This window comes from Lagopus leucura, unplaced genomic scaffold (genome assembly GCF_019238085.1).
Source record: "Lagopus leucura isolate 7727_CA_CO unplaced genomic scaffold, USGS_WTPT01 Super-Scaffold_100016, whole genome shotgun sequence".
Lineage (NCBI taxonomy): Eukaryota > Metazoa > Chordata > Aves > Galliformes > Phasianidae > Lagopus > Lagopus leucura.
In genome coordinates, this window is record NW_024962270.1 from 7,335,753 (window position 1) to 7,359,607 (window position 23,855).

At 45.8% G+C, this 23,855-nt stretch overlaps 1 protein-coding gene across 1 annotated transcript in view; it reads right to left on the minus strand.

Moving 5' to 3' along the window:
* The window catches only part of SH3BGRL (SH3 domain binding glutamate rich protein like), a 30,280-nt gene extending 6,680 nt beyond the window's left edge, over positions 1-23,600 (minus strand). The window contains exons 1-2 of the mRNA XM_042876526.1: positions 23,522-23,600; positions 2,921-3,106 (exon numbers count right to left, since the gene is read on the minus strand). Of these exons, the coding sequence (XP_042732460.1) occupies positions 2,921-3,106; positions 23,522-23,566 (231 nt within the window). The 5' untranslated portion in view covers positions 23,567-23,600. The remainder of the gene's footprint in view (positions 1-2,920; positions 3,107-23,521) is intronic.
* Between the last annotated feature and the right edge of the window lie 255 nt (positions 23,601-23,855).

Consider the following 23,855-nt stretch of genomic DNA (forward strand, 5'->3'; position numbering starts at 1 on the left):
AGCTCAATTTGGGGTGTTACCCAACCCACACTGAGCAAATTGCTTCCTGCAGCCTAACGCAGACCTCAGCGTGTCATCTCCTGCTTTTATCACTGGCACTGATGCTGCAGGGTTTGTACTGTCTGACAGACTGGGAATTTGGGCATCTGTAGTAACAGATGCTGCTGCAAGGTGCTTCAGCCTTTCCCAAAGGGACAACATCCACAGCTGCTATCACAGGTCTGTCTCCCGCAGGACCAGGTGAGCTCACTCTTTGTTGGCATCAGAAGCACTGATACCCATAGTTGCCACTAATTACTCATCAGTAATGGGCAGCTATGGACATGAACTCTCATACCTGTCAAAAGTTAAATTTAAACCTGTAAATTAAGACTTCACCTTTTCTCCCCACATTTTGCCTTTAGTGATTAGCCTACACAAACAAATGAAGTCAGGTGAGACTAATGTAAAACCAATCTACTTCAGTGCAGGCAGATGTTGCTTCAGCATAAGCCCTGTTAGTGCATGAGCCTAGTAAAAAAAATGCCCATCTCAGCCCTGTACTGTTTGGCACTGTATTAAGCAGTGCATTTCAGTTGCTCTAAATATGCACACAACCACTTCCCAAGAAAATTAAAGTTAAAATGAAGCAATAAAAAAGTACCCATGCTTCCTTCTTTGCCTTTTTTCCTATTTGAGATAGAATACAATTCTGTGCGGATTACAAACAACACAGCTTAGTTGTCTGCTAGGTGAGGAAATGGCAAGCAAAAACCCCACACTGTGGCTCAGCCAAGAGCTGTTGCCAAACACCAGCCAAAGGAACCCAGAATGTTTGTGCAAGCTCACTGCTGTCCGAGTTACCAAACACTTCCCTGATTTCCAAATGCAGCACGTCTGACCTATGCCTTGCCTTTTCTCCCTTTCTAACAGAAACAACAGTACTGACTCTCTCCAGCTTTACTGGGGAATGTTTTGCTGCAGGAGTCCTGGCAGGGAACTCCACAGAGTGTCAGCAGCTCAGAGCAGGCTCAGTCATGGGCTGAAGTCAGTCAGAGAGCTGCCATTAAGGGCACAGGACTCTGCACGCCTGCAGAAACAGCAAATGCTGTAGGACCTGCAGTGTGCTCAGAGCTGGGGTGCTTCTCACCAAAGGCTGTTGCAGCTGGAACAGAGGGACTACAGGGAACAGAGGGTCTGAAAAGCCTGGTGATCACAGAATCACAGAATTGTAGGGGTTGGAAAGGACCTCCAGAGATCATCAAGTCCAACCCCCATCAGGGATGTCAAGTTACTGCTTGATTTGTACACACAGCACTCAGGTGTTAGTTTGATAAAAACGTGTATGAGTATATGTTAAATCCTCCCGAGGCCCTTCTGCTGACAGCACTAGCTATGTGTTGGAGCTGCTTGATAACAAAGCAGCTATTTATCTTGCCTGTGCATAGTTCAGCAGGCTGCTTTGGAGCATCCACTAGGAAAGGAATGCCCGTGCCTAAGGAGCAGGATTTGTGCTAGCCTGGTGATAGACAGCACCTACAATTACAGCCTCCCTGCCACAAATGGGCCAGTAAAACTCAGCTTGCTCATACTGCTGCCAGTCATACTGCATCTGATGAAACAGGGAGAAGTTAATGCTTGAGGAGGATCAAATAAGGACAAAAAGGTGTGTGGACAGAATTAACTTCTGCCTTCCTGAGAGCAAAACTGTAACTCGAACCCAGCTACACAAATTCACTGAACTTCAAAAGTTCGAAGTGACATCAGCGAAAATTTTAGGAATGAAATAAACACATAGGCCTGAAGTACGTACACCTCTTTCCCCAAAATTACTGCAGAACTCTCATGGATCGCAGCTGGGGATACATGAGAAGCATCTCCTATACACAAACATCCAGATTTAGCTGTGCAAACTTTTCTTGTCCCATCCAACTGCATAGTAGAGCGCTGCTCTACTGCGTACCTGCAGCAATGCAGCAGGAATTTGGCAACAAGGGCAAATGCACAGTCATCTGCTATCTAAAGCTCTGCATACCAAAGGAGAAATGTGATTCTGTTGCAACTGGACTTCCTACTGGTACAGAATTATTTTTTTTAAATATAGATAATTGAGATTTTCAGCTCTTCATGACTAGTCCCTTCTCAGCTTTTGGTTGCAGACAACTATCAACCATTATGTTTGTCACTCCAAACCAAACTCTTTCCATGGCAAAACCAGTCAGTAAAATTTTGAAAGCCGAGTGGTATGTTAACTCACTGGATGTTGTTTCAAGTTCTGCTTTTATTACAAGCAAGAAAAAATGGTGGTGCACTGTGGCATCATTTCTTCCAGTGGCCACAGGATTGTCTCTCAAAGGTTCAACACTGGCAGATGTGAATGACAGATGTTCCAGCTCAGGACCAGGCAGCAAAATGACTTAGAAGTGAACACACAGCTGAAATCAATCCATACTGTGAGCTCTTTTCAGAAGATACTAGGTTTTAAAAATAAAATTAACAGTTAATCTAATAATCATTCAAGCATGGCCTGCTGTGTAGAAGTGCTGCAGGGCAGCATACTTTTGATCAAGCATTAAAATAATTACAAGGAGGTATTCTATTCTCAGTGCGATTTTTAATCTTTTCAAGGCATTGGAGTAAGTGGACTGCAGCTGCATTCATTTTGCAAACAGCATAAAAAGTCATCCCAAGGATCACAGAACTCGTGTACTGACATGGGTCGCATCACCCCAGAAGTCTTTTGGAGAGGAACAGACTGGAGCTATCTGAAATCTACATGCAAAACCCACATGGACAGCTCTCTGAACTTGCGACAGGTCGATGTATCACTACCAGGCTTCTGCCAAGTGTTAGCTTGGTGGGAATTAGGGGTTGCTGATGACAACAGCAGGGCAAGAGCACGGTGGTGAGCACGAGGAGGGGACCAGAGGCTGTCCCTTACCCCGAGGTAGCGGCTGTCATTGAAGAGCCGGGGTGGCAGCGGGTTCCCACTGGCTGGCCGCCTGTCTTCAGGAACGTTCTCCCGCATCCACTTCCGATTCTCCTCGTTGGCAGCAATATCCTTTTCCTCAAATTCTATTTTGTTGGCTTCCAGAAAGCCTAGAACATCTTGTTGTTGCTTTTTAATCTGTCACAAAGAAGGAAGGGAGGAAGAGAAAAATAAAACCAGTCAAGTGATTTCTGCTGCCGATTATGCAGGGTTCGATACAAGAACATGGGAGTGCAAAACAGACTGAAAATGAAAACTGTATAAAAATTCTTAGCAAAAAAAAAAGTTTCTTTTCATCATTTCTCATCATCAGCAAAAAATTCAGAACAGGTTTCTTTACAAGGAATCCCTCAGCTTGGTTTTGTATGACCAAACAGGCTGGAGTACCAAGGCTGCTTCTATACGCACTGCCAATGCCAAGTGCTGCCAATGTTAAGTTTCCACCAAACCAAAGGTGCAAGCAGTCCCTGTGCAGCAGCTGTGTTGGCTGAGCCAACTCGTGGAACACTGCACTACAAGAGCAGGGAAGTTTGCTGATGGATATGCAAGGTGCAGCCTGCACCCTCCATGCCCCTAACCCACATATGGACTTACAGACAGAGATCTCATCCCATCCTTATTAACAGAGATCCCACATGGATGCAGCAGAACTTCAGCAAAAAGCAGGATTTCTGCAGCAAAGACTATGCTGGCTATTTACAGGAAAAGTGGTTTTTATTACTGTCATACTTGAATAATTAACTTCCTGATGCAGAGATGTTCTGTTGTGCTCTGTTCTTCCTCTGCATGACTTTACCACCAAAAAGGAAATTATAACCATGCACATCCTGGCAAACAATAAAAAAATGAGGATTAATGGGAAATCTGTTCCCTTCACATTGCTCTCCCTTCACTGCAAACAGAGCTTTATCCCAGCGAGGCCCCTGGGCAGCACCCCACGCTGATGCTGTGCCACTGCCAGCTCTGGCCACCAGCTGCTCTGCATTCTGCATGTGGGAGATGGCTGTAGGGAGGGAGCAGCATGCAGGAGCAGAACCCTGCAACCCCAAAGACGACGTGCGGTGGCACTGCCTGGCATCCAGCACCCCTTTCTATGCAGAGTGATGATCCATCCTACAAGAGCCCACACTGCTCCTCCCAGAGGGGTCAGTGCACCTAATGTAAGTACAAACCCTCGAGCACCATAGCTGTGCATGCTAGCAAATCTTCATCGTGGCTAAAAATAAATAAAATGGACAAGTTAATACAGCCCCAAGGAGGTCATTCATGTTACAGGCGACACATAAGAACATTTCTCAGCACAATCAGATTTACTGGTAAGAGATTTCCTCATTTGCTTTTAATAACAAGAGTCATAGCGGGAGGAGGCCGTCAGGGAAAGTTTTCCTCCATCATGTTACAAAGGTCAAAGAAAAAAGAGCCAGCACTTCCTCTATAAACCCTTCCACAGGACTAGAATATGGGAAAGGTCTTTGTAATTGTAAACTGCTCTGCCAGTACTCAGTTTTTAAGGCCACATGCTGACCTGGGAATAAATGGAGGGGTTTTTCTCCCTAATTACATTTCAATTAACCATTTCCCACCAGTTGTGAGTTACAGTTCAAGCCAACTCTCATTACTCTCAGTTCCTTAACTTGTGAGCTATCCCCCTCTGCTCATCCCCCTAGCTTTGTGTGGCTCTGGCAGGCTCGGGGCTGTTTCCAGCCACAGGTAGCACAGCAGGGCTCGAGCTCAGGGCTCAGAAGACTGCAGGTGACCCTCCTTGCTGGTCTGAGAGCAGCTAGTGGAGCTGGCTGTGCTAAAAGCACTGCGCGGGAGGCAAGGGCAGCATTTTGGTCACTGCCCATCTATGGGCAAAGGAGACAATTCTCCTTCCACAGCAGTGGGAATGCCCTGAAAAGAATGAACTAGTGCTGACGCACATGGAAACCCTCTTCTTTTGGCTGAGGAAATGAGTTAGAAGATTCACAGGACATCCCCCTCCTGGCTCCTCAGACAAGAGGAACACAGAGCATTGAATGCTCCAGAAACACAGCATCCACGGCTGCCAGAGTGCATTATTTACTGTGATTTTATTTAGAAAACCACCATTAATCTCGGGCACTGGAGAATCACTGGGAGGGAAGCACCAGAAACAGAGCAGCAGGCGCCTGCCGCCGCTCCGGGGTGCTTTGTCTTACTTAGATGGGCACACACAGCACGGGGACAGAAGCCTGGAGATGGTTCCTGCTGCCCAAGTTTGGGAAGGAGCGCGGAGCTGTGGGAGCACAGGCACCTTCTTCAGCAGTTACAAGCCAGCCATGAATTATCAGCCTTTCAACAGAGAACACGCATAGAAATACATCATGAAAATGAGCAGCGTTGGACTATGATCAAGTACTGTCCCTCCTCAGGATGCTCACCAGAAGTGAGTGTTTTTGTGCCAGGGTCCAGTGTGCAGCAGCGGATGCTGTCAGTAACACAGAAGCCATGTCAGGCTGCTGGGAGTGGAGGTGGGTGATGCTGTCCAACAAATGGCAGTCCATCAAAAATGGAACTTTAACTCCAAAATGGGCAACACTTCCCACAAAACACTGCGACACTTCACTATCAAAATATTTTTGTTTCTTCCCATTTTTTCCTCACTCATATGCACACACACACACAGAAGATGTAACCAAACAATATAAAACAGGAAGGAGACAAGGAGACAGAGGACAAAGCTGGTCTAAGTCCTTAAGGAACCTGCAGCATTTCTGCTGCACTTCAAGCCAAACTCCATTTTCTCCCAGCTTCTCAACTCAGCTACCAAGCTGGTATCCAGCACTCACTCTCACCACGGCTGACCAAGACACATATAGATTTGTGATTCGAGGCTATTTGGTTATTTTGACAAACACTTCCAAATATAGTAAAAATATGTTCACATTATTTTAGTTCACTTTCAAGGAAGTGATTTCACCTAAGACAATTTGTCCAGATCAGCAGACTTTTGACAGCACTGGGCTAAGATGCTAACAAGCTGCCCATATAAGTTCTTTGATGAAAGCAGTCACAATGCTTGCAACAGCAGAAGGAAAATGGAAGAATCTGACATAAAAGGTGACCAGGACTGCTGGAACTTTCTTTCTGCAGGTCCCACAGGAGCACAGGGCAATGCTTGGGGACCTCAGGCTCCAAACGCAAGGTGGACCAGCACCACCCCACCACAAGGAAACTTCTATTTGAAACACATTACTGAAAAGAGCTTCAAAGAAATGTCTTATTTGGTATACAGAAGCATACAAAACAGTCTTGTTTGCACTGCTGGCCAAGAAGGATTTTGCTTTTAAGTCTTGCTATTTCTTCAGTTTATAAATAAACTCCCTGCTGGACAATAGATGTGTTTTGGAAATCTATTTCTGGACCACAGGAACCCAAAGTAAGCTGACAGTCTGGGCGCTGCTGGGCCGGCTCCACGCCGACCTTCCCGCTGCTGCTGGCACCGCTCGGCTCTGCCGCTCTGGCACGAGGCGTTCCTGCTGCTTGGCGGGCATGGATCCCTGCTTCCATGCAGGGAAAACACACATAAATAGCTACATTTTTTTTTTTTTTTTGCAAACTTACTTCCATGTGGCTCTTATGCTGTTGTGAGGATTTAAAGGAATTTAAAAGCTTTCTTATTAAGTTCTCGGCCATGGTTCTATCATCAGTTCCAGCCCCTACCTGCACTGCCCCTCTCCACCTCTCAGCTGCTTCATTGTTTTATTTCATTTTCCAAACCAGCACCAGGACACCAGAGAGCAAAGACATTGCAGTGAAACTAGATCTTGCACAATTCTCATTTTAGCTTAAAGATAAAAACCGCTTTAAAAGGTTTTTACTATTTTCGATTCCAGCCTTTGGGGTTCCGCCAGAATTTGAGATAAGAAAAAGCAGTCAAATCTTGGAAGGGTTTGCATTTCAAAGCACTGCTGGTTTTCAACAAGCTGCTTCATCACTGGGGGGCCACTCCTTATATCATACAGCATATCTGTTTGTACCATGAGGTGAAAAGTTCAGTCCAGCAAGTGACATTCCTGTCTGCAGTCATACTCAATCACAAGATCTTCGAACTGCCCATTCAAACTGGAGCATTTTGAAGATGAAATTCAAATTCAGCTGTGAACAGGAAAACTACAACCATGAAAGTCTTGAGCAAACAGCAGACCTTTCCTCTACCTCAGCCAAGGAGACACCAGCCAGCAGAACAATCCTGCTTGGACTTCCAATTGCGCCTTCCCATACAACGCACCTGGCAGGAGCCAACCAGCAGGCAGCTCACCCAAGCATTTAAATACTGGGGATTCCTGGAGAGTTGCTTTCCACCCCAGGACACTGCAGCAGGACTCCTTCCACAGACAGAATACTTCTGACAAGGCTCCTTCCTGGACTCCATGAGGTGCTGTCATACTGAAGGACCCAGGGGTTTGTATAAAGCTTTTGTCGTTTGCTTTTCTTTATTCACAGGAACAAGCCAGTTGTTCTTTCCCCTTATTAGCTACAAATCAGAGGTGCCAGCTGCGATGGTGCTGCTGGCCACCACTGCCATCAGCTGTGGTGAGAGGATTGAGAACTGCAGGTCCCTACAGCCCAGTAGTGCTTGAGGAGAGCTCTGCAGGATGTCTCTGAAGAGTCTCCCAGTGGTTTGTCCCACTCTTTTACTTCTCTCTGCCTGGTAGAACATCCACCTATTTTTAGGTCTGCGCAATTATCATTACAGAACTCAAACCACTCCTTTAACTATTTTAAGCCATGCATGACACGTAGCAATGCCATCATTATCTTTTCCAGTGCTCAGTTACTGGTCTGTAAGGAAGAAGACTGAGGACAAATACAGCAAAACCACCGTGAACTTACATGACCTAAACCAAACACAAGAGGCTGGAAAAGCTCATGCTGTACTTGTGCTTCTTTTTTCTTTTTTTTCTATTTTTCCCTGAAGTGAGGCAGCATCCAGATTGGCTCCATATGTACTGACTGTCTCATGCTGGGAAAGCCCAGGGCACATCAGCTCGTGTCCTGCACAGCTGCTGTAGCAGAGCTGCCTTCATGTGGTTTGTCTCAGCAACTCAGAGCCTCCTGGACAGATGCTGCTCTCCCCACTGGCCACTTGCACACTAGCCCAGAGCTTGGCTGCAGCTCACCTCTGAGCTCCTGCTTCTCACCCGTGGCTCTGGAGGATGCTAGATAAAAGCAGGAAAAAGTCCAGGACTGAAAAGATGAAAAACCACCACTCAGCGCAGGGCTGAGGGAAAAATCTGAGCTAGTGAAATGTTTTTGCAATCTAACTAAAGGTTGCATTGCATCCGGAAGCACACAGTCTGCTTGCAACAGGGTGTGATCCAGGCATAAGGTAGCATGCTACACAGCTGGTTAGCCTCCACAAGCCAAGAACGCAGCTTGAACAGGGAGTGAAGTCCTTGCTTTCCAAAGCAAGACAACTTTCTCCAGGGACTACAGAAAACTATGTAAGGGGAAAAGCTGATTCATGAGAACAAAAATAAAAGCTTCTTTTATGGATTATGATGCCATTTTGAGTGCACTCGTTCAATACCCCAATGCCTAAAAATTTGCTAAATCCCACAATGACAAAGCCCAAGCCAAAAGGCTGCAGTGCATCTCACAGCTTCATTCCTCTCAGCAGAGCAAGATACCAACACAAGCATCGCCATGGTGTGCCATGGTGTGTGCCATGGTGTCCTGGAGACTGGGATTCCCAATAGGGCCTAAGGCACCTTTCTGGACACACTGGATTTTATTCATCCTTATATGCAGAGTGCTGAGATCATGAAGCCCCCACAGGAGTCTAGCTGGAGCACATTAAGCAGCCCTTAACTGTGCCATGGGCAGCTGGCAGAGGTGAAGCTGGAAGATGGGTGCTTTTCTCAGCATTGCATGGTATCAGCAATTAAAATATTTAGAACCAAAAGGCATCACTCCTTTCATTCAAATGCATGCAAGATTTGAGCTTTGCATCGCAGCAGGATTTCCAAGTGTCACCATTTTTGTATCAGACAGAAATCAGACAGTTCTACTATCACATTCTAATAACAAAGACCCTAAAATGCCATAAACACATCTGCATCACTTCAGAGAACTGCTCGGCTCCCTTCCTCCAGCCCACAGCAGGTTCCTCCATCCGTTACTTAGGTGCAAGGACAAGTAACATTTCCTTATTTATATCTCCTCAGCTGCTAGAAAGCAGCTGCAGAAGCACTGCCTAATGAAGCCCTGATTACTTTTTAATGTGTTTTAAGCTTACTTTCTATGAAGGCACCTTACGGATTAATACATTAGCACATCCTGCATGATATTCTGTTCTTAACAAAGAATATTCAAGCACTTGGAAAGCAGGCAGAGAATTAATTTTTCCTTTTATACCTGCTTTTCAGAGGGCTGTTGTGTTGCTTCCGGGTTTCTGACACACAGAATATCCCATCAACAGAAAGGCCTGAGCACAATTTATGAAATACCATTTAATAAACTTCAGATTTTGCTCCAGGAAATGAAAATGGACTCTGTCTGAGAAAAATCAACCCTTTTCCTCCTGAAGCCACCACATTCAGAAGGAAATCTCGCTTCTCTTTCTTGGATCCAAGGAAAAGAAGGATGACACTGAGCATACTCCTTCTACTCTCCCCTCACTTGCCACCCCGCAGGGTTTACTGGCCACTAGTCTCATGCTCTCTGTCCTGCCATGGCCCATCACTTGCTTTACATGCATCTATTCATCCTGTAAATTGTTTAAAGAGTCACAGTTGCCAAATGGGAGCAATGCAAAAGCTGGGATGACAAATGCTATTCCCCACAGCAGCCACAGCCTGTTAGAATACTACAAGAAAAGCATCACTTCAAGACTTTACCACAAATATGAAGTAGGTTATTGTGTTACATTTCTCTCATATGTCCCACATTTTTAATGAAAAATTTTTCCCTAGTTAAAGGCTGGTAACACACTCCAGAGGAAGGAGCTGGAAGCTTTTGTACAGCAGAATTAATTTACTGGTGTGATCAGAGATGCTCACTCCATTTTCACAAAAGGAGGAGGGATGCAGCAGATGCACTAACACAGCAGAGCACTGGGAGTCTAGGTTTCTGGTATTAGAAGAGGCCCCAAACCCCAGTGCATGCATGCTGTTGTTAGAAAGCCTGTCAGCCTGAGAAGAGAAAAATGGTGACATGCAAATGAAGCTGAGTATTGCACAAGGCAGTTCTGATCTGGAAAGGCGTTAGACTTGCACTTCACTCAAAAAGGAGATCTGGAAAATGGGGGATGCCCCAGCATTGCTCGGTCCCTTTCTCAGCGTGCTGTGCCCAGCGAGTTCCCCCTGCCCGTAATTTGTGCCAGAAGCACCAGCAGCACGGTGGGGATATCTGGTGATTGGATGCAGCTCTCTGTGCTTGCACCAGCACAGAGCAGAGAAGAAAATGAGCCAGGGGACATGGCAGCGTCTCGTCCCACAGCAATATGCACATTGTACTGTGGCCTCAGGTCATCCCTATCTCAAGTCTTTGCTCTGTTTGGTGCAGATCTTCACATATCAGGAATTTTTTTTAATCATTTCTTTTGTGAATAGACAGCTGAAGTAGGCCAAAATTAATATATCTTGCAAAGCCAAGCTGCCAGTGCTAAGCCTCCCCTTATCTCACTTTAGATGAGAATGTAAAGGAACATCGATGTATTGCAGAGCCAGAACCTCAACCTTGTGCACTGGCACCTTCCACAGATCACTGCAGCACCCAGAGTTGTCCTCTTCAAAACAGAAACACCACCATCACAATACAAAATAAATTGACCTTTGGCAATTTTCTAAGTCAATTTTGTAGCATTTGACTTTTATAAGACTGAAAACTGCTTGCCTGCTCCAAAACCAACAGAGAGACAGCTTCCTACGGTGGGAATACAGGCTCCATTATCTTGGTTATCCATTAATGCAGCATAAGCAGTGGCACAATGTGAACTCCTCATTTATTACATGCAGTTGTTTTGTGCTGCAGACTTGGAACTTGGCAGACTGTACTCTCCTGAACATCTACGTGCCCCTGGTAACAGCAACAAAGCTCCACATGGGGTTAAAGGAAAGAAAAACAGCTCTGCTCCTCCCAAAAAAGGGTATAAAATCAACCTAACTGCTGCACATCTCAATGCGTCAGAGCTGTGAGAATGCCAGGCAGAGCAGACAGATGCACTCAGTGCCCACTGCAGTGCTCTGCAGCCATCAGCAGGCTTCCAAGGCTGCCCAGGAGGAAGAAATGCCTGCTCAAAAAAAACTGAAGTGCCCCAGGATCTGGAACAAGCTCATGGTGCTTCAGCCAGAGCATCTCCAGCAGTCTCACTGATCTGACCAATTTATGGTTTGCAAGAAAGCAGAAGTCTAAAAACAAACCTGTTGTCACGGCTTCTGAATTTTCCCTCATTAATCACTGCTTTTGTTTGCAGTCAGATGTCTGGCACAACAGCATGGAGCTACAAGCCTTGAGAAACTGCGCGTGGTTTTCCCTCTTGGACATGGATGAAGCATTCCAGACAAATCGATGCAAATCCCACAGCTGGATTTGTGCTTGTCCAAGCCTCAGGGAGGCTGGAGGAGACCCAGGCCCCCCACATCTTTCTCCCAGTCCGTCCTCCAACCCTGGAAGCAATGGAGCACTTTATGCCCACCCTGCTCACTTAGCTCAGGGTGCCAGGGCAGCCCTAAGAAGGTGAGCAGGCAGCCTGCAAGTCCTGTTCCTCCTGGCACAACTCCTTGGGACACCACACACATCTCTGCAGCCTCAGCACCTGGCCTTAGCCTCTCTACATTACCTGCAGCACAGCACGTTGTCAGGAAATAGGAAATTCCACAATAAGGAAAAGAGAAAAAAATCTTCAGGCTATGCTACCTGTCACGTGCTCCTCACGTAACTTTGAACGCAGCTTTTGTATCTCAAAGCTTCCTCTCCTAAGCAGACAGTCAGCAATAATACTTTTTTTTTTTTTTTTTTTTTCTCTCCAAATCATTGCTTATTTCCTGTGAAAATGGGGTTAGAGTTAATTTGGGCTGTTTCTACAAGCAGTAGAATACTACCAAATACACCACAGCCCAGTCTCACCGACAGGCTGCATGCATCGACCATAATGCAATTTAGCACGCACAAGACTTATCTCCAGTGAGACAGTCAGGCTCAGTATCACATGAGCTGCAGAAAACTCCCTGGAACATGACAAATAGCTAGGCTAGGTTCTGGAAAGTACTCAAAATGGCTGAGAAAAATGGGGGGAAAAAGGCATTCTGGGTGCTATTGAAAACTGACTCTGCTCCAGGAACTTCAGAACTTCAGTCCTGCAGATTTGGATCTCACCACCACCCTCAGCTTTCAAGCTGGTTTTTTTTTTTTTTTTTTTTTTTTTTCAGCCCATCTCCCCCTGAAAGCCAAAACAATCCTCCCTTATGTTTCTTTTCACAGAGGGCTCCAGGATAGGCTGTGGAAGCTCACTGAATGTTGGCAGCGGCCACAGTCTATGAATACTGGTGTCTGCAGCATCCCACCAGGTACAACAGCACAGGTCACGCGTCATTACGCTGCAAATGTTGTGTCTGCACAGTGCTGGGATTTGCTGGAGAAGCAGCCCAAGAAGACAGCCTGAGGGCCAGCACCATAAACAGTAGAAGGGTGCAGTTCGGGCTGTTTATTGAAACAGCTGCTAATGTAATTATTTTTCTGAATCAGTGCATTTGTGCTGGTGATGAGGAGCCATCTATGGCAAACAGAAGAGTGAAGAAAAACATTTGACATTTCATTTGCCTGACTAGAGCAGAACTCTGGTTAGCAAATGAGTTAAGAGCACAGAGAAGCACTGCATGAGGCTCCTGTGGCTTGCAATAAAAGGAAGGTTTATTTCCTGTACAGTTTAGCACACAGGGAGACTAAATTAACTGACAAGACTAAAAGTTTACAGCATTAATTGCTGCTTCACTGCCTTTATACTGCCAGGTATTCATTATTTTTAAATAAAGCTTACTTTAAGAAGACATACAGCATGACCTCAGGGATCCCTACTCTAAATCCAGGTGCTTCTGTTCTGTATTACTTTCTGTCTGCAAAGAACTCATATACTAGAGGCACCATTGAGCATAGAAGTCTTTTGGATGACTGCTATCAAAATAGCTATATTAAAACAAATACATTCTTCCAAGACAAGCAAGCATTTTTTTCCCCTGAACTGAAATACCAAACTATCATAACACAAAGGAAGGAAGGATTAAGAGGAAAGCCATGGATTAAAGAATAAGTTTTCCTCCTCTCTCCAAAAAGAGTCAGGCTACTCCAAAACAGAACTGCAGTTTGGTGCATTCACACCAAGGCGCCAAAAGGCAAAAGGTCTGGCAAACAAATGCCTGTGTTGGTACCAGTGCTTTGCACTGCTAGTTTGCAGCTTGCTTTTGAGTATCGACCCACTGCCCACAATCCCTTCTTTATTCTAAAGCAGATTTGCTAACTTTTATATGTAACTTTAGAAACTGTCTTGAAGCACAGAGAGAGGGGGATAAACAGAAAGCTCACAAAGACTGGCTTTGCAGCTCCCAGAGCAATGCAACACTCAGACAACTTCTGCTTCTATTACCTGCAGCTTTGCCATCCAGGGCACTGCTCAGGTAACATTCTCAAGTCTTCCTTTACAGGAATGCAAAAAACGGAGCATTTTTCAACAGCTATTGCTACCCACTGGCTAAGTACTGCACACTGATGGGGGCGGCCACCTTCAGCCCACACCTAACACTGCCCATGCCGTGCAGCCATAGCCACCAGCACAGCCATGGCCACATCCCAGCCTGCCTGCCCTGGGGTTTTAGAGCCTTCCTGTCACTGCAGTATCAGCCTTTTTTATTTTTAAAAAAACCACAAACTTCCTTTTGCCAGTGTGCAAGCTAGCATTTGCATACCACAAGCAAACACGAAGACAAATACGAACTGCATTTATTTTTTGAAAGACTAAGTGTCCCAGCTGTTATTTGCTGTAGGATGGAGTTCTCCAGACCCAGGCAAGCAGCCAAAATAGCTTTATTCCCCTGCCGTTCTTCAGGCTCAGCCCCATGCTCAGCTGCTGGCATTGGGAAGTGATGGCTATCCTAATGCCTTCCGTGCTGCTAATTTCAGTCTCAAATTATTATGGGGAAGACATAGCTGTCGGTCCAGCTGCTCCTCAGTTTATATAGGTGTGAATTCCTAGAGGAAGCAGACCCTGGGGGAGCCTTATGGACTGACTTCCATATTTTCACATGTACAGCTCAAACCTTGGCCTTCTGCAGATTAGATGAAGGCTCTCGTGGCTAACTCCCAGTACACTCTGAGTTGGTGAAAGGAAACAGAAATTTAGAGAAAGATTGCTCAATTGACATGATGAAAGGAAACAAATTTAGAGAAAGATTTCTTAAGCACAAAGGTTTCATGGACTTAGCCACCAGAACCATGAGACGTGTGCTTATCTGCATTACAGGGCGGAAAAGAATTTCCAGTTTCTAATCAGGATTATCAGGTCACTAACATACAAGTTTGTGAACCTGCCCCTTTTGTTGTGCCTCCTTTGTACTTCTACATATATGTATTGCATTTCCCCTAAGGAAAACAAAATCCTACATCTTTTATCAATAAATGATTTCTGGCAGAACTTCACTTCTATCCACATCCATTGAAAAAGTTTTGGGGTAGATTTTTAATTCATCCATCGCGTTATTCTGCTCCTCCCCCATTCTGCTGGTTGCTCTGGAGCTGCTGCTGTGGCTGAGTAAACTCTCACCACGTGCACGGGAGTGACCTCAGATAAGCAGCATTAAGAATTTCCTAAAGCAAAACCTTGCCCCACTGTAGTCTGTGGCAAGCCTCCAGTGCCATTAACACAGCAAGATGGTCATCCCATGAGGTGAGTACAGATGTGCTGTACAAACCTGCCTGGAAACTCCTACTCTCATAGAAGTGTGGGTTTATGTGGAAACTACTATTGTTTTCCCCAGGGGCTGCCTGTTTCTGTTTACACAGGGCCTGCCAATTTATTCTGACCTACAGCAGTAGGGATTTCTGACAAACCTCCCTTACTGTCTAGGTCTAAAAATGATGTATATCAGCATCCGCTGTTCATGCTGCAAAATCATGATGGTTTTGGAATCACCTGCTGCCTGTATCATCAAACACTGATGTTTCCTGTATAAGAAATGCTAAGATGGTGACCTGCAGCAAGACAAGATGACCAGCCACACGCTCCTATGAGCTCTTGTGCACATTTTGGGTAGCTGAAAGGCACATTTTGAAAGCCCAGGAAAGAAGGAGAAATTCTAGCTTCGATCATGGAAACCCTTCCCCAGTCACACTCAAGTATTATGCAAAACCTCAATGGAAAGGTGATTGTTAACATCCCTTCCAAAACAAGGCACTCCATGATTCTATCACTCCTCCAGTTACTAAGGCCCCAGTCATAACGTGGATCCCATGGAGCATTTCATTCTAACATAAAGTAGAAGCTCTAACAACAAATCCTCTTAAGGCAAAGTCTTTCCCAACACCCAAGTACTGAAATCAGCATCTGCCCACTGCCACCATATAACTACCAGCTCCATGCCATGTTTCTTACAGCCCTATCCTCAGCTGCTGAGCTGGACTGCAGTTCTTTAAAAGAAAACCAAGAGGAGATTTATCATTAAGCTTCCACTATTTTCTTTCTGTTTCTAAGATACAGGGGACAAATACAGTTAAAAGTTCCTCCTATATCTACAGTCTCTTGAAGCATCTCAGTGTCTGCAAAGCAGAAGGGGCTAAGATCTTAATCACAGTGGTATGGCTGAATACAAAACAGATAAAAAATCCCTTCACAACTCAAAGGATATTTCTAGTTACACTGAAGTATCCAGAGCCTTCCCATTCTTTTAGATCTACAGCCTTTGTAGTAACCACCAAACCAAAACCAAACCAACACATTCCAAACAAAGACATGCATTTTCTTCCACCAAACATTTTTTCCTGGACGACACATTCTTTGATACTTCAAATGCAAACTGTTAACGTAATTTTGGGAGCAGAGCCAATTTCATCCAAGAACAGAAGAACTTTGCTGGGTCAGATCCAATGCTTGTCTGCCCCAATATCCTGCCTCCTTCAGGGAAAGGCACACCAAAGACAAGAGCACATAGGGCAATACCACGTTGTACTCTCCCAGACGCAAACAACACGCAGCTTTGAGTCAGAGGTGTAGTAATCAAGGGCTATTAAACTATTAACTATAATAGATTTTCCCCCTTAATTTGTCTCATTGTTTCCTGAACCCAAGCAATTTTTGCCATACGCATTCTCTAGCAGTGAGTTTCTCTGGTGAATTGCATGTTGTCAAGCACTGCACATCGTCAGACACTGCAAATCATTTATCCTGATCCTGCCACCTGCAAGTCTCCTTCGCTCTCCCCAGTTCTGTTATGTCACAAAAAGTTACGTACCACCACTTCCTCATTGCTCTCCTACGCCGGACGTGACTTTATCTCTCTATAACCTTCTCAGTCCTCTCTCAGCTACAGATTTCTCCCTTATTTGGTTGTCCCTCGTACAGTGACCACATTACCTTTCTCGTTTTCTCTTTTTACTTTGTTTTATTGTTTATTTAGACTGTTCCACTCTAAAGGAGATACAGACCTTAGATTTCTATAGTGTTATTGTTTTACACTTTGCTCTCACTGGTTCTAAAAACTGCTGGTATTTTATTTGTTTCTTTATGACCACTATTATGGTATTTTTGTAGAATTACCTAGCTCGGCTCCAGGACTTCCCTGCTAAGCAGTATGAGTTAAAGCTCAGCACTGCACAGCACTGTGGTCGTGTATCTTGATGACAGGACAGGCACAGGAGGCTGCTCTGCTGCAATGCAGCTTCACCAGCAGCCTCCCTCCCTTCGCTTTCTCCTTCCGGGTTGCCTCTAATTGTGCTGATCAGCACAGACCTCTGTAGCACCCCCTCCTAACTTCTGTATATTGCAAGAACTGCCTGTATGTTGCAAAGTTGATTGTTACCTGCTTTATATAACTGGTGTGTAATCAATTATGTAAGCCAAAAAAAAAAAAAAACCCCTTTTCTCTTATCCTATGGCGGCTTGATTTCCTCATGGAAAAGGATCACCCTTACTCATGTGCTCAGCTTCTTCTCCAAGGAACTCAGCAGCATGGCTTTCCCCTCCCTGTGTTGCATCTGTCCACACACCTGTCGGGGAAATCTAACAGATAACATCAGTTTGTCCAGCCCAAAAAGGTATTTGTAGCTGCCAGACTTTCCTGAGATCCTTTTCAAAATCCTGTTGCCTTTGACACCACAGCACCCCAAACAGGAGATTCCTCAAGAGGCAATAGTTAAAATTTCACACTTGAGTGCCTTCAGTATCTCAAATGTTGCAGTACTCATGCATGCAAAAGGAGCCCCAACAACATTAACCTTCAGATAGCTAATTAAAGCAATCCACACATCCACTTCTCACAGGGGAAACTAAGCCCAACAAGACGAAGCTGTCTACTTCAGCTGTCAGAATCAGCTTTGCTCAGTTTGATGTTGATCCTTTACATTCTCTCTCAGTAACTTGAATCTCATCTCCCCGCCTTCTGAATTTCTGAAAGCGCTCTTAGCAGGCTCTTCAGTTGGCCTCCTGAAAATGATGTGCTCCTGGATGTCATGAAGATCAGCATGACAAATGCAGCCTGGTGCCTGCCCAGCACCAAGAGCTCAGAGCAGAGCAGCAGAGCTCAGCGCTACAGGCTCTCAGAGCAGCATCATAAGGCAGAGTTCTCTCCTCTCCTGCTGTGATGGCTCATCTTTAGACCTTCTTCTTATTATATAGGGGAAAAAATTTTGTTCTGTTTCCATCTTGAACAGCTGATATCTATCAATGCTTGCTCAGTCCTATTTGTCTCCTCTTTCCCCAATTCCCCTCGCTCTGGGAGGAATAAGCTGTAATAACAATGTTGCAGAGACTCTTTGGCATCCTCCGCTCATTGTATGCGTTCCAATTCACTGACTTCTACAGTTTTCTGAGTGTAACCTTAATGTCTCAGGACAAGAGATGTTTCTTGTACAGCTCTGCAAATATTTCCTAAAAAAATGCAAGTGCTCAGCACTGACCTGTGGCTGCCCAGATCCTGCCCTGGGTGCTGAGCCCCTGGAGCCAGCAGAGCCAGTGCAGCCTGCCCAGGGACAGCAAAATCCTCACACACTGCCCCAACATAAACACTGTCATCCTGACATATACAGCCACATGCAGTCTTAACAAAAAGCCTTTTCCAGCCACAACTGCAAAGCATCACTTCAATCTCTCTCACATTGTCAGAAAACTCTTTTTATTTAAGCGCAGTAGAATGTTTTTTATTTTGATACATTAGAACTTTTGCAACAACTGCAATCAATTTAATCCTTGGCTCCATTAAAGATTTGAATGCAATATTTTAAGAAAAATGTTTGACTTATCTGGAGTTTAGAACAATGACTTGAAAAAAGAGACAGCCGGGAGGCAGGCGGAAGGGATCTTCGCTGACTGCCTAGACTCATGTTACATATTTTGTCTTCTACCCCGAGAGCTCTGACTCAGAACAATTCATACCATTCTTTCTGGGGGAGAGATGAAGTGTGGTATCACTGGATATCCAACAAAGTACTTCATGCATATGAAGTTCATAAAAGAAAGGGTTTAAAATCAATACCAAACCTATTAATGAGGCAGTTCTCACCCACAGCATATAAAATATGTGCAAAGTATCACAAACCTCTGTATACCCCTGTCAGATTGATTTTAAAAATACACACACAGCGTATTTTCCCACGTTACATGGTTTCACCTGAACTTGCATTATATACACAACCATCTATAAAAGACCTGTATCAGTACTCCCTTCTACTAACAGCAGTGATACACACCAAGCATTTAAGCAGACATTTGCCAGCTATTCTAGTATGTGTGCTGCAGCTGCTCACAGCTTCTGGGCTGACAAACGTGACCATATGCACCAGAGCTTCGATAACACCTTTGTAACCATGAACACGAGTGCAGCAGAAGGTGTGCTTACTGCACCTAGTGCTGAGATGCTGGCTGCAAGGAACGCCAGTACCGTGGCTGTGGCACCATTCTGCTCATGAACCGCACGGCAGTACGACAGCACAGGAGCAGAAAGCACGTAGCTTTCATTCATCTTCTCAGAGGGCAGTAGTACCTTTATTGAGACAAGAAGAGAGAAAAGGCCCCAGAGATATTAAAATGCAAAATACCCATCTTTATACAAGCTCCATTTCTCTGTTTAGTACTTTCTGGGGATTGCTTCAGAAGAATGATGCAGCTTCTCCAGCCATCCCACAGCCCTGAGCTGCTGAATACAGAGGCAAGAGCTGCTGGCTGCAGACAACTCTGCTCATTCCCAGCCAGTGTCACACAAAGCTGCTCTGCCTCAAACCACCTGCTGCTGCCCCAGCACTGCCAGAAGGTGCTCTGTGCTTGAGGAGACATGGGAGGAAAGAAGAGCAGGCACCATTGTTACCAAGTGCTTGTGCTCCAGATGACAGGCCGCACTCCTCTCCATTTCCTGGTGGGTGAGGAGGAGATGACCTCAATCTTTTCCCAAACAAGAAAACAATATAAAAATACAAAACTCCACACCCTCCCATCCCTTAATCTGAGAATGAAAAAATAAACTCAAGCTTCCTCTCCTTTTTAAAGTCATTCTTAACAGTGGGAGTCCATGATATAACATGGAAATGATAGTACTTTCTTGGTTTGGCCATTGTGCTCAATCACAACTCACTGCAAGTGAGAAGAACCAGCCATGTGCCATCAGAACTGCAGCTGGCAGTGGGGTACCCTATGAACAGACACAGTCCTCTTGGACTGCACCATGAGCAATGCTGGCAGTTACTGGCAGCAAATGCACGCTTGTGAGAGGAATTTCAACAGCTGGCTCCTTTCCACCCGAGATCAATAAAAACAGTAAGGCAGCTGCCTTCATGGAGAAGTATGCAAGTTCTTTTGGTACTGGAGGAGAGATGGGGCAATCTCCTACCCAAAAAGAATGAAAAACACAAATGGAGAAAATCACAGGCTGATGCAATTCACCCTCTTCAGTCCCTATATACTACTTCTTCACAGAGCTAGAATGCCAATCACTCCTTGGCCTCTCCTCCTTTTGTCTCTTAAAGGATTTGAATAGCAGTCTGAAGCCAAATTCGGTCTCACAGCTTGCACAATCCCCATTCAAGTCAATGCTTGGGTGCTCCTGAATGTGGCATTTGTGCCTGTTGTTTCACATTCGTGGCCTCCAACACTGGCTCACATTAGGTAATGCTGTTCACTCTGGCTGCACGCCACTGAGACTCCTGGACAGGAGCTGCACGTGCACATTCCCACATTGGTGCCTACAGCTCATCTCCATAATTACAGCCACCTGTGCTCCATCGCCCAGCTTGTGGTTCAGAACCAGAAAGATCAAAGGAGAAGGGCACCTTTCAGCTGAAGACTCCCGAACTACAAACTTCAGGTGCATTCAGTTAACTCTGCCTCTGAGAGGTGCAGCACCAAACCACGACACACACAAAGTCACCTTTACCATACAGGGTATACAGCAAAACCCATGAATAAACACAGGGCTTAGCAACCGATGAATCACAGCAGAGATAAGGCTGTGTACTCACCAACTCCTCGTGCTGGAGAACAGGCAGCTCAGCACCCACCCTTGGGGCTGTGACACCCATAATGAAGCACCACAACACACAGGTACAGAGGAATTAACCAGCAGAGTGTACATCACCAGAAACTCCTCAACATGTACCTCTGATATGCCCCTGCTTAGACATCAACAGCATACAGTAGTTTTTCCTCACAGACACATATCATTGAATAAAAATACTACGGAGAACAGTGCCTTGGAGAAACAGTTATAAAGCTGTGATATGCAAAACTGACTGCAGAACAAAGTATTGCTTTGCCAGTGAAAGACCACAAAACTTGGGCACCCTCCCAGACTGACAGCCCAAGGCTCCAAGGTGCAAAGCTGCCTCAATCCCTTTTCTCTGCAGCTGATACAATGCATCCAGAGCCTCACAAATGCTTTAACAACTTTCAGGAACAAGTCATCATTTTCTGGAGAGGAGGTGATTTTCCTCCTGTTTCTAGTTTTTACTCAAGGAAACCAAAGTAACAGTGCATGGGATGCTGCTGGCAAAACAAAGCCTTCTTGGTGAGACAGAGCTGGCTTACAGGGCTGATGTTAGCAAATGACAACAACTCTGATTCGGTTCAGTGGATCTTCTGATCCACTCCCTGAGGATCCCCGGTAAGACTCTGCTGGCCCTCCAAGCAGAGACTGACACACTAATAGCTCATTTTAAGACCCAGAACAAATAACTCATTCCCTTTGACCTCATTTCATGTGAATCACAGACTTCTTCTTCAGTTAGGTGCCTCTCTGTTTTGCTTTAAGTTCAAGAATCAATTAAAATTTTTATAGCAGAAAGAAAACAGCCACCCAGTGAGGTACACGGCTGAGCCTGGCCAACAGAAACACCCTGGTGCATTCAGCAAACCAAGAACACGCAAGTCCTGCTCACTGCTCGACATCACTTCAGCTGCAGTCACTTTAGACCTGGGTATACATATGTAATAAAATTGGTATTTATGAGTCTGTTACACTCATATTCCATAAACACAAAACACGCCAGTGCTGAGATCCAAATTCCAGGGTCAAGGATGCACGAGGGAGCCTAAAACTTGGGACAAAGTTAGCACTGAGTCTCATGAAATGTACAGTTCACAAGATAAGACAGCATCGCAGAAACTACTATGCCAATAATTTTAAAAACAGGAAAATGCAGTTGAGATCAAGATCAGTGGCCATCTCCCTGGAGCTTAGTACCACTACACAAACCAAAAATCAATAACTGCCATTAAGAGGTCACTGATAAGAATCTACAGCAGCAAAGCCTGTCAACCGAAAAGCTATTAACAGCTGTGTTAGAGAAAAGAATTACTTCTTCTATTTGCTAATGACTGTTTCTTTCCCTCTATAAGATTATTTTCTATAAAGCCAGCAGAAATTCTTTTTGATTTCCCTCATAAACTACCTGCTCAGGATGTCAAGACTCTTTCAAGATGTGTATCTGGTAATCTTCAGCTTTCCATCATCAGCATGTTGATGTTAGTGCTGACATTGAGAGTAACAAAGACAACACAAGGACTGTTAGCACAGCGTCAACCGAGGCATGAACTTCTCTGCTCTCTTCTGTGGCAAGGCTCAGCCGCTGACCAACAGAGTCAAACAAGGGGCTACCACACCACAGCTCACCAACACAGCATTTCTTCTGCTGAACATCACAGATCAGCAACTGCACTGAACCAGAGGAGGAGAATTTGGTGAAATGGGCAGTGGTGTTTCTTCCTCCTATACATTGCTGGCCTCTGAAAGTTTGGGTGGCTACTCTAGAAGTTCACAGAAGTATCAGCAACACTGCTAACCTGTAGCTTAGATTCTATCTGCATGCAGCAAAAGTCACTGATCATTAACGGCACTCACTGGCATTCTGAAAGTCTCTTGTATATTCATGCAATGCAATAAATCCCTTGGATTTTAGGCTCCGAGTCTCTTTTTTGCAGGTCACACAGAAAAAATTAGACAACTTTCGGGATGCTGCTGCTGAGGTATATCTGACCCTAGGCACAGACTCCCACTTCTTTTTTCTTTCATTCACTTATCTTTGAAAAAACACAGTCTTCTGAGCCAGCTATGCCGACAGCGTGCTGGGGCTGCAGAAAACAAAACTCAGTACTCCCACAGGGCAAGAAGCTGCAGCTGCTCAGGCAGTAGCCTCACACGCCCATCGTCATTAACCATTTGGTATGAGAGCATCAGAACCCAGTGCTGACATGAGGGATAACACAACTCAGAAATGAACCTCAAGAGTAAAACCACAGCAAACTAAGAAACAGAAAATTAGTTCACTTTGCCTTTCCAGTGCAGAACAGAGCCAAAGCGTGCTATCCACTTGGATCTGTTAAAAACAGTCCAACAGTGGGAGAGGGAAGCAAGAAGTCACAAAGCAAGCTGCTAAATCGCGAAGGAAATGACATGTTATTCGTGAGCACCGGTTGCAGTAAACAGATCTCCCTCCCAGGGCAGGATGCTGATGCTCAGACGGTGCGGGGCCAAGGGCTGAGGAGCCACGCGGTGAGGAGGATGCGGGTTTTCCTTCAGCTGGGCGGGCAGCTTTCCCCTGGGCAGCTCCGCACACCTGTGGCGGTTCGGAGCCCCAGCTAGCCCCAGCCTTTACCTAAACCCAGTGCTAACTGCCCCCAGCCCTTACCTAAGCCCGGCCCCGGCCCCGACAGCCCCAGCACGGTCTCCCCGCTGCCCTCTCCCCGCAGTCTCGCCGTCCCCGCGCTGAGCTCAGCCCCCCTCCCGCAGCTCCCCGCCGTGTCACACGACAGCCGCGGATGGAGGCGGCGAAGAGAAGCCCCGCCGATGCGGTCGGATGGGCCCCCTCAGCCCGTTACAACTTTCCCGCCTCGCTGCTCACCGCCGTAGATCCGGAGGAGGAAGCGATGTACACCTTGATGACCATGCCGGCGGGGAGCGGAGGGACGCGGAGCCGGGCGGGCGGGCGGGTGGGTGTGTGCGGCGCGGCGCGGGCTGGCGCTGAGGAGGCGGCGGGAGGGCGGGCGCCGGGAGGACGATCCTGGGCTCGGTTCGCTCCGCCTCGCCGCTCTCACTGGGCTGCCGGCACGGCAGTCAGCGCCGCCCGGCCCGGAAGAGGGGAATATGGTCACAAATAAATAAATAAAAAGGAAAGAAAGAAATGGGTGAGGCGAATTCTCGACGAACCACGCGAGACGTGCTTGGAGGAGGGGGCT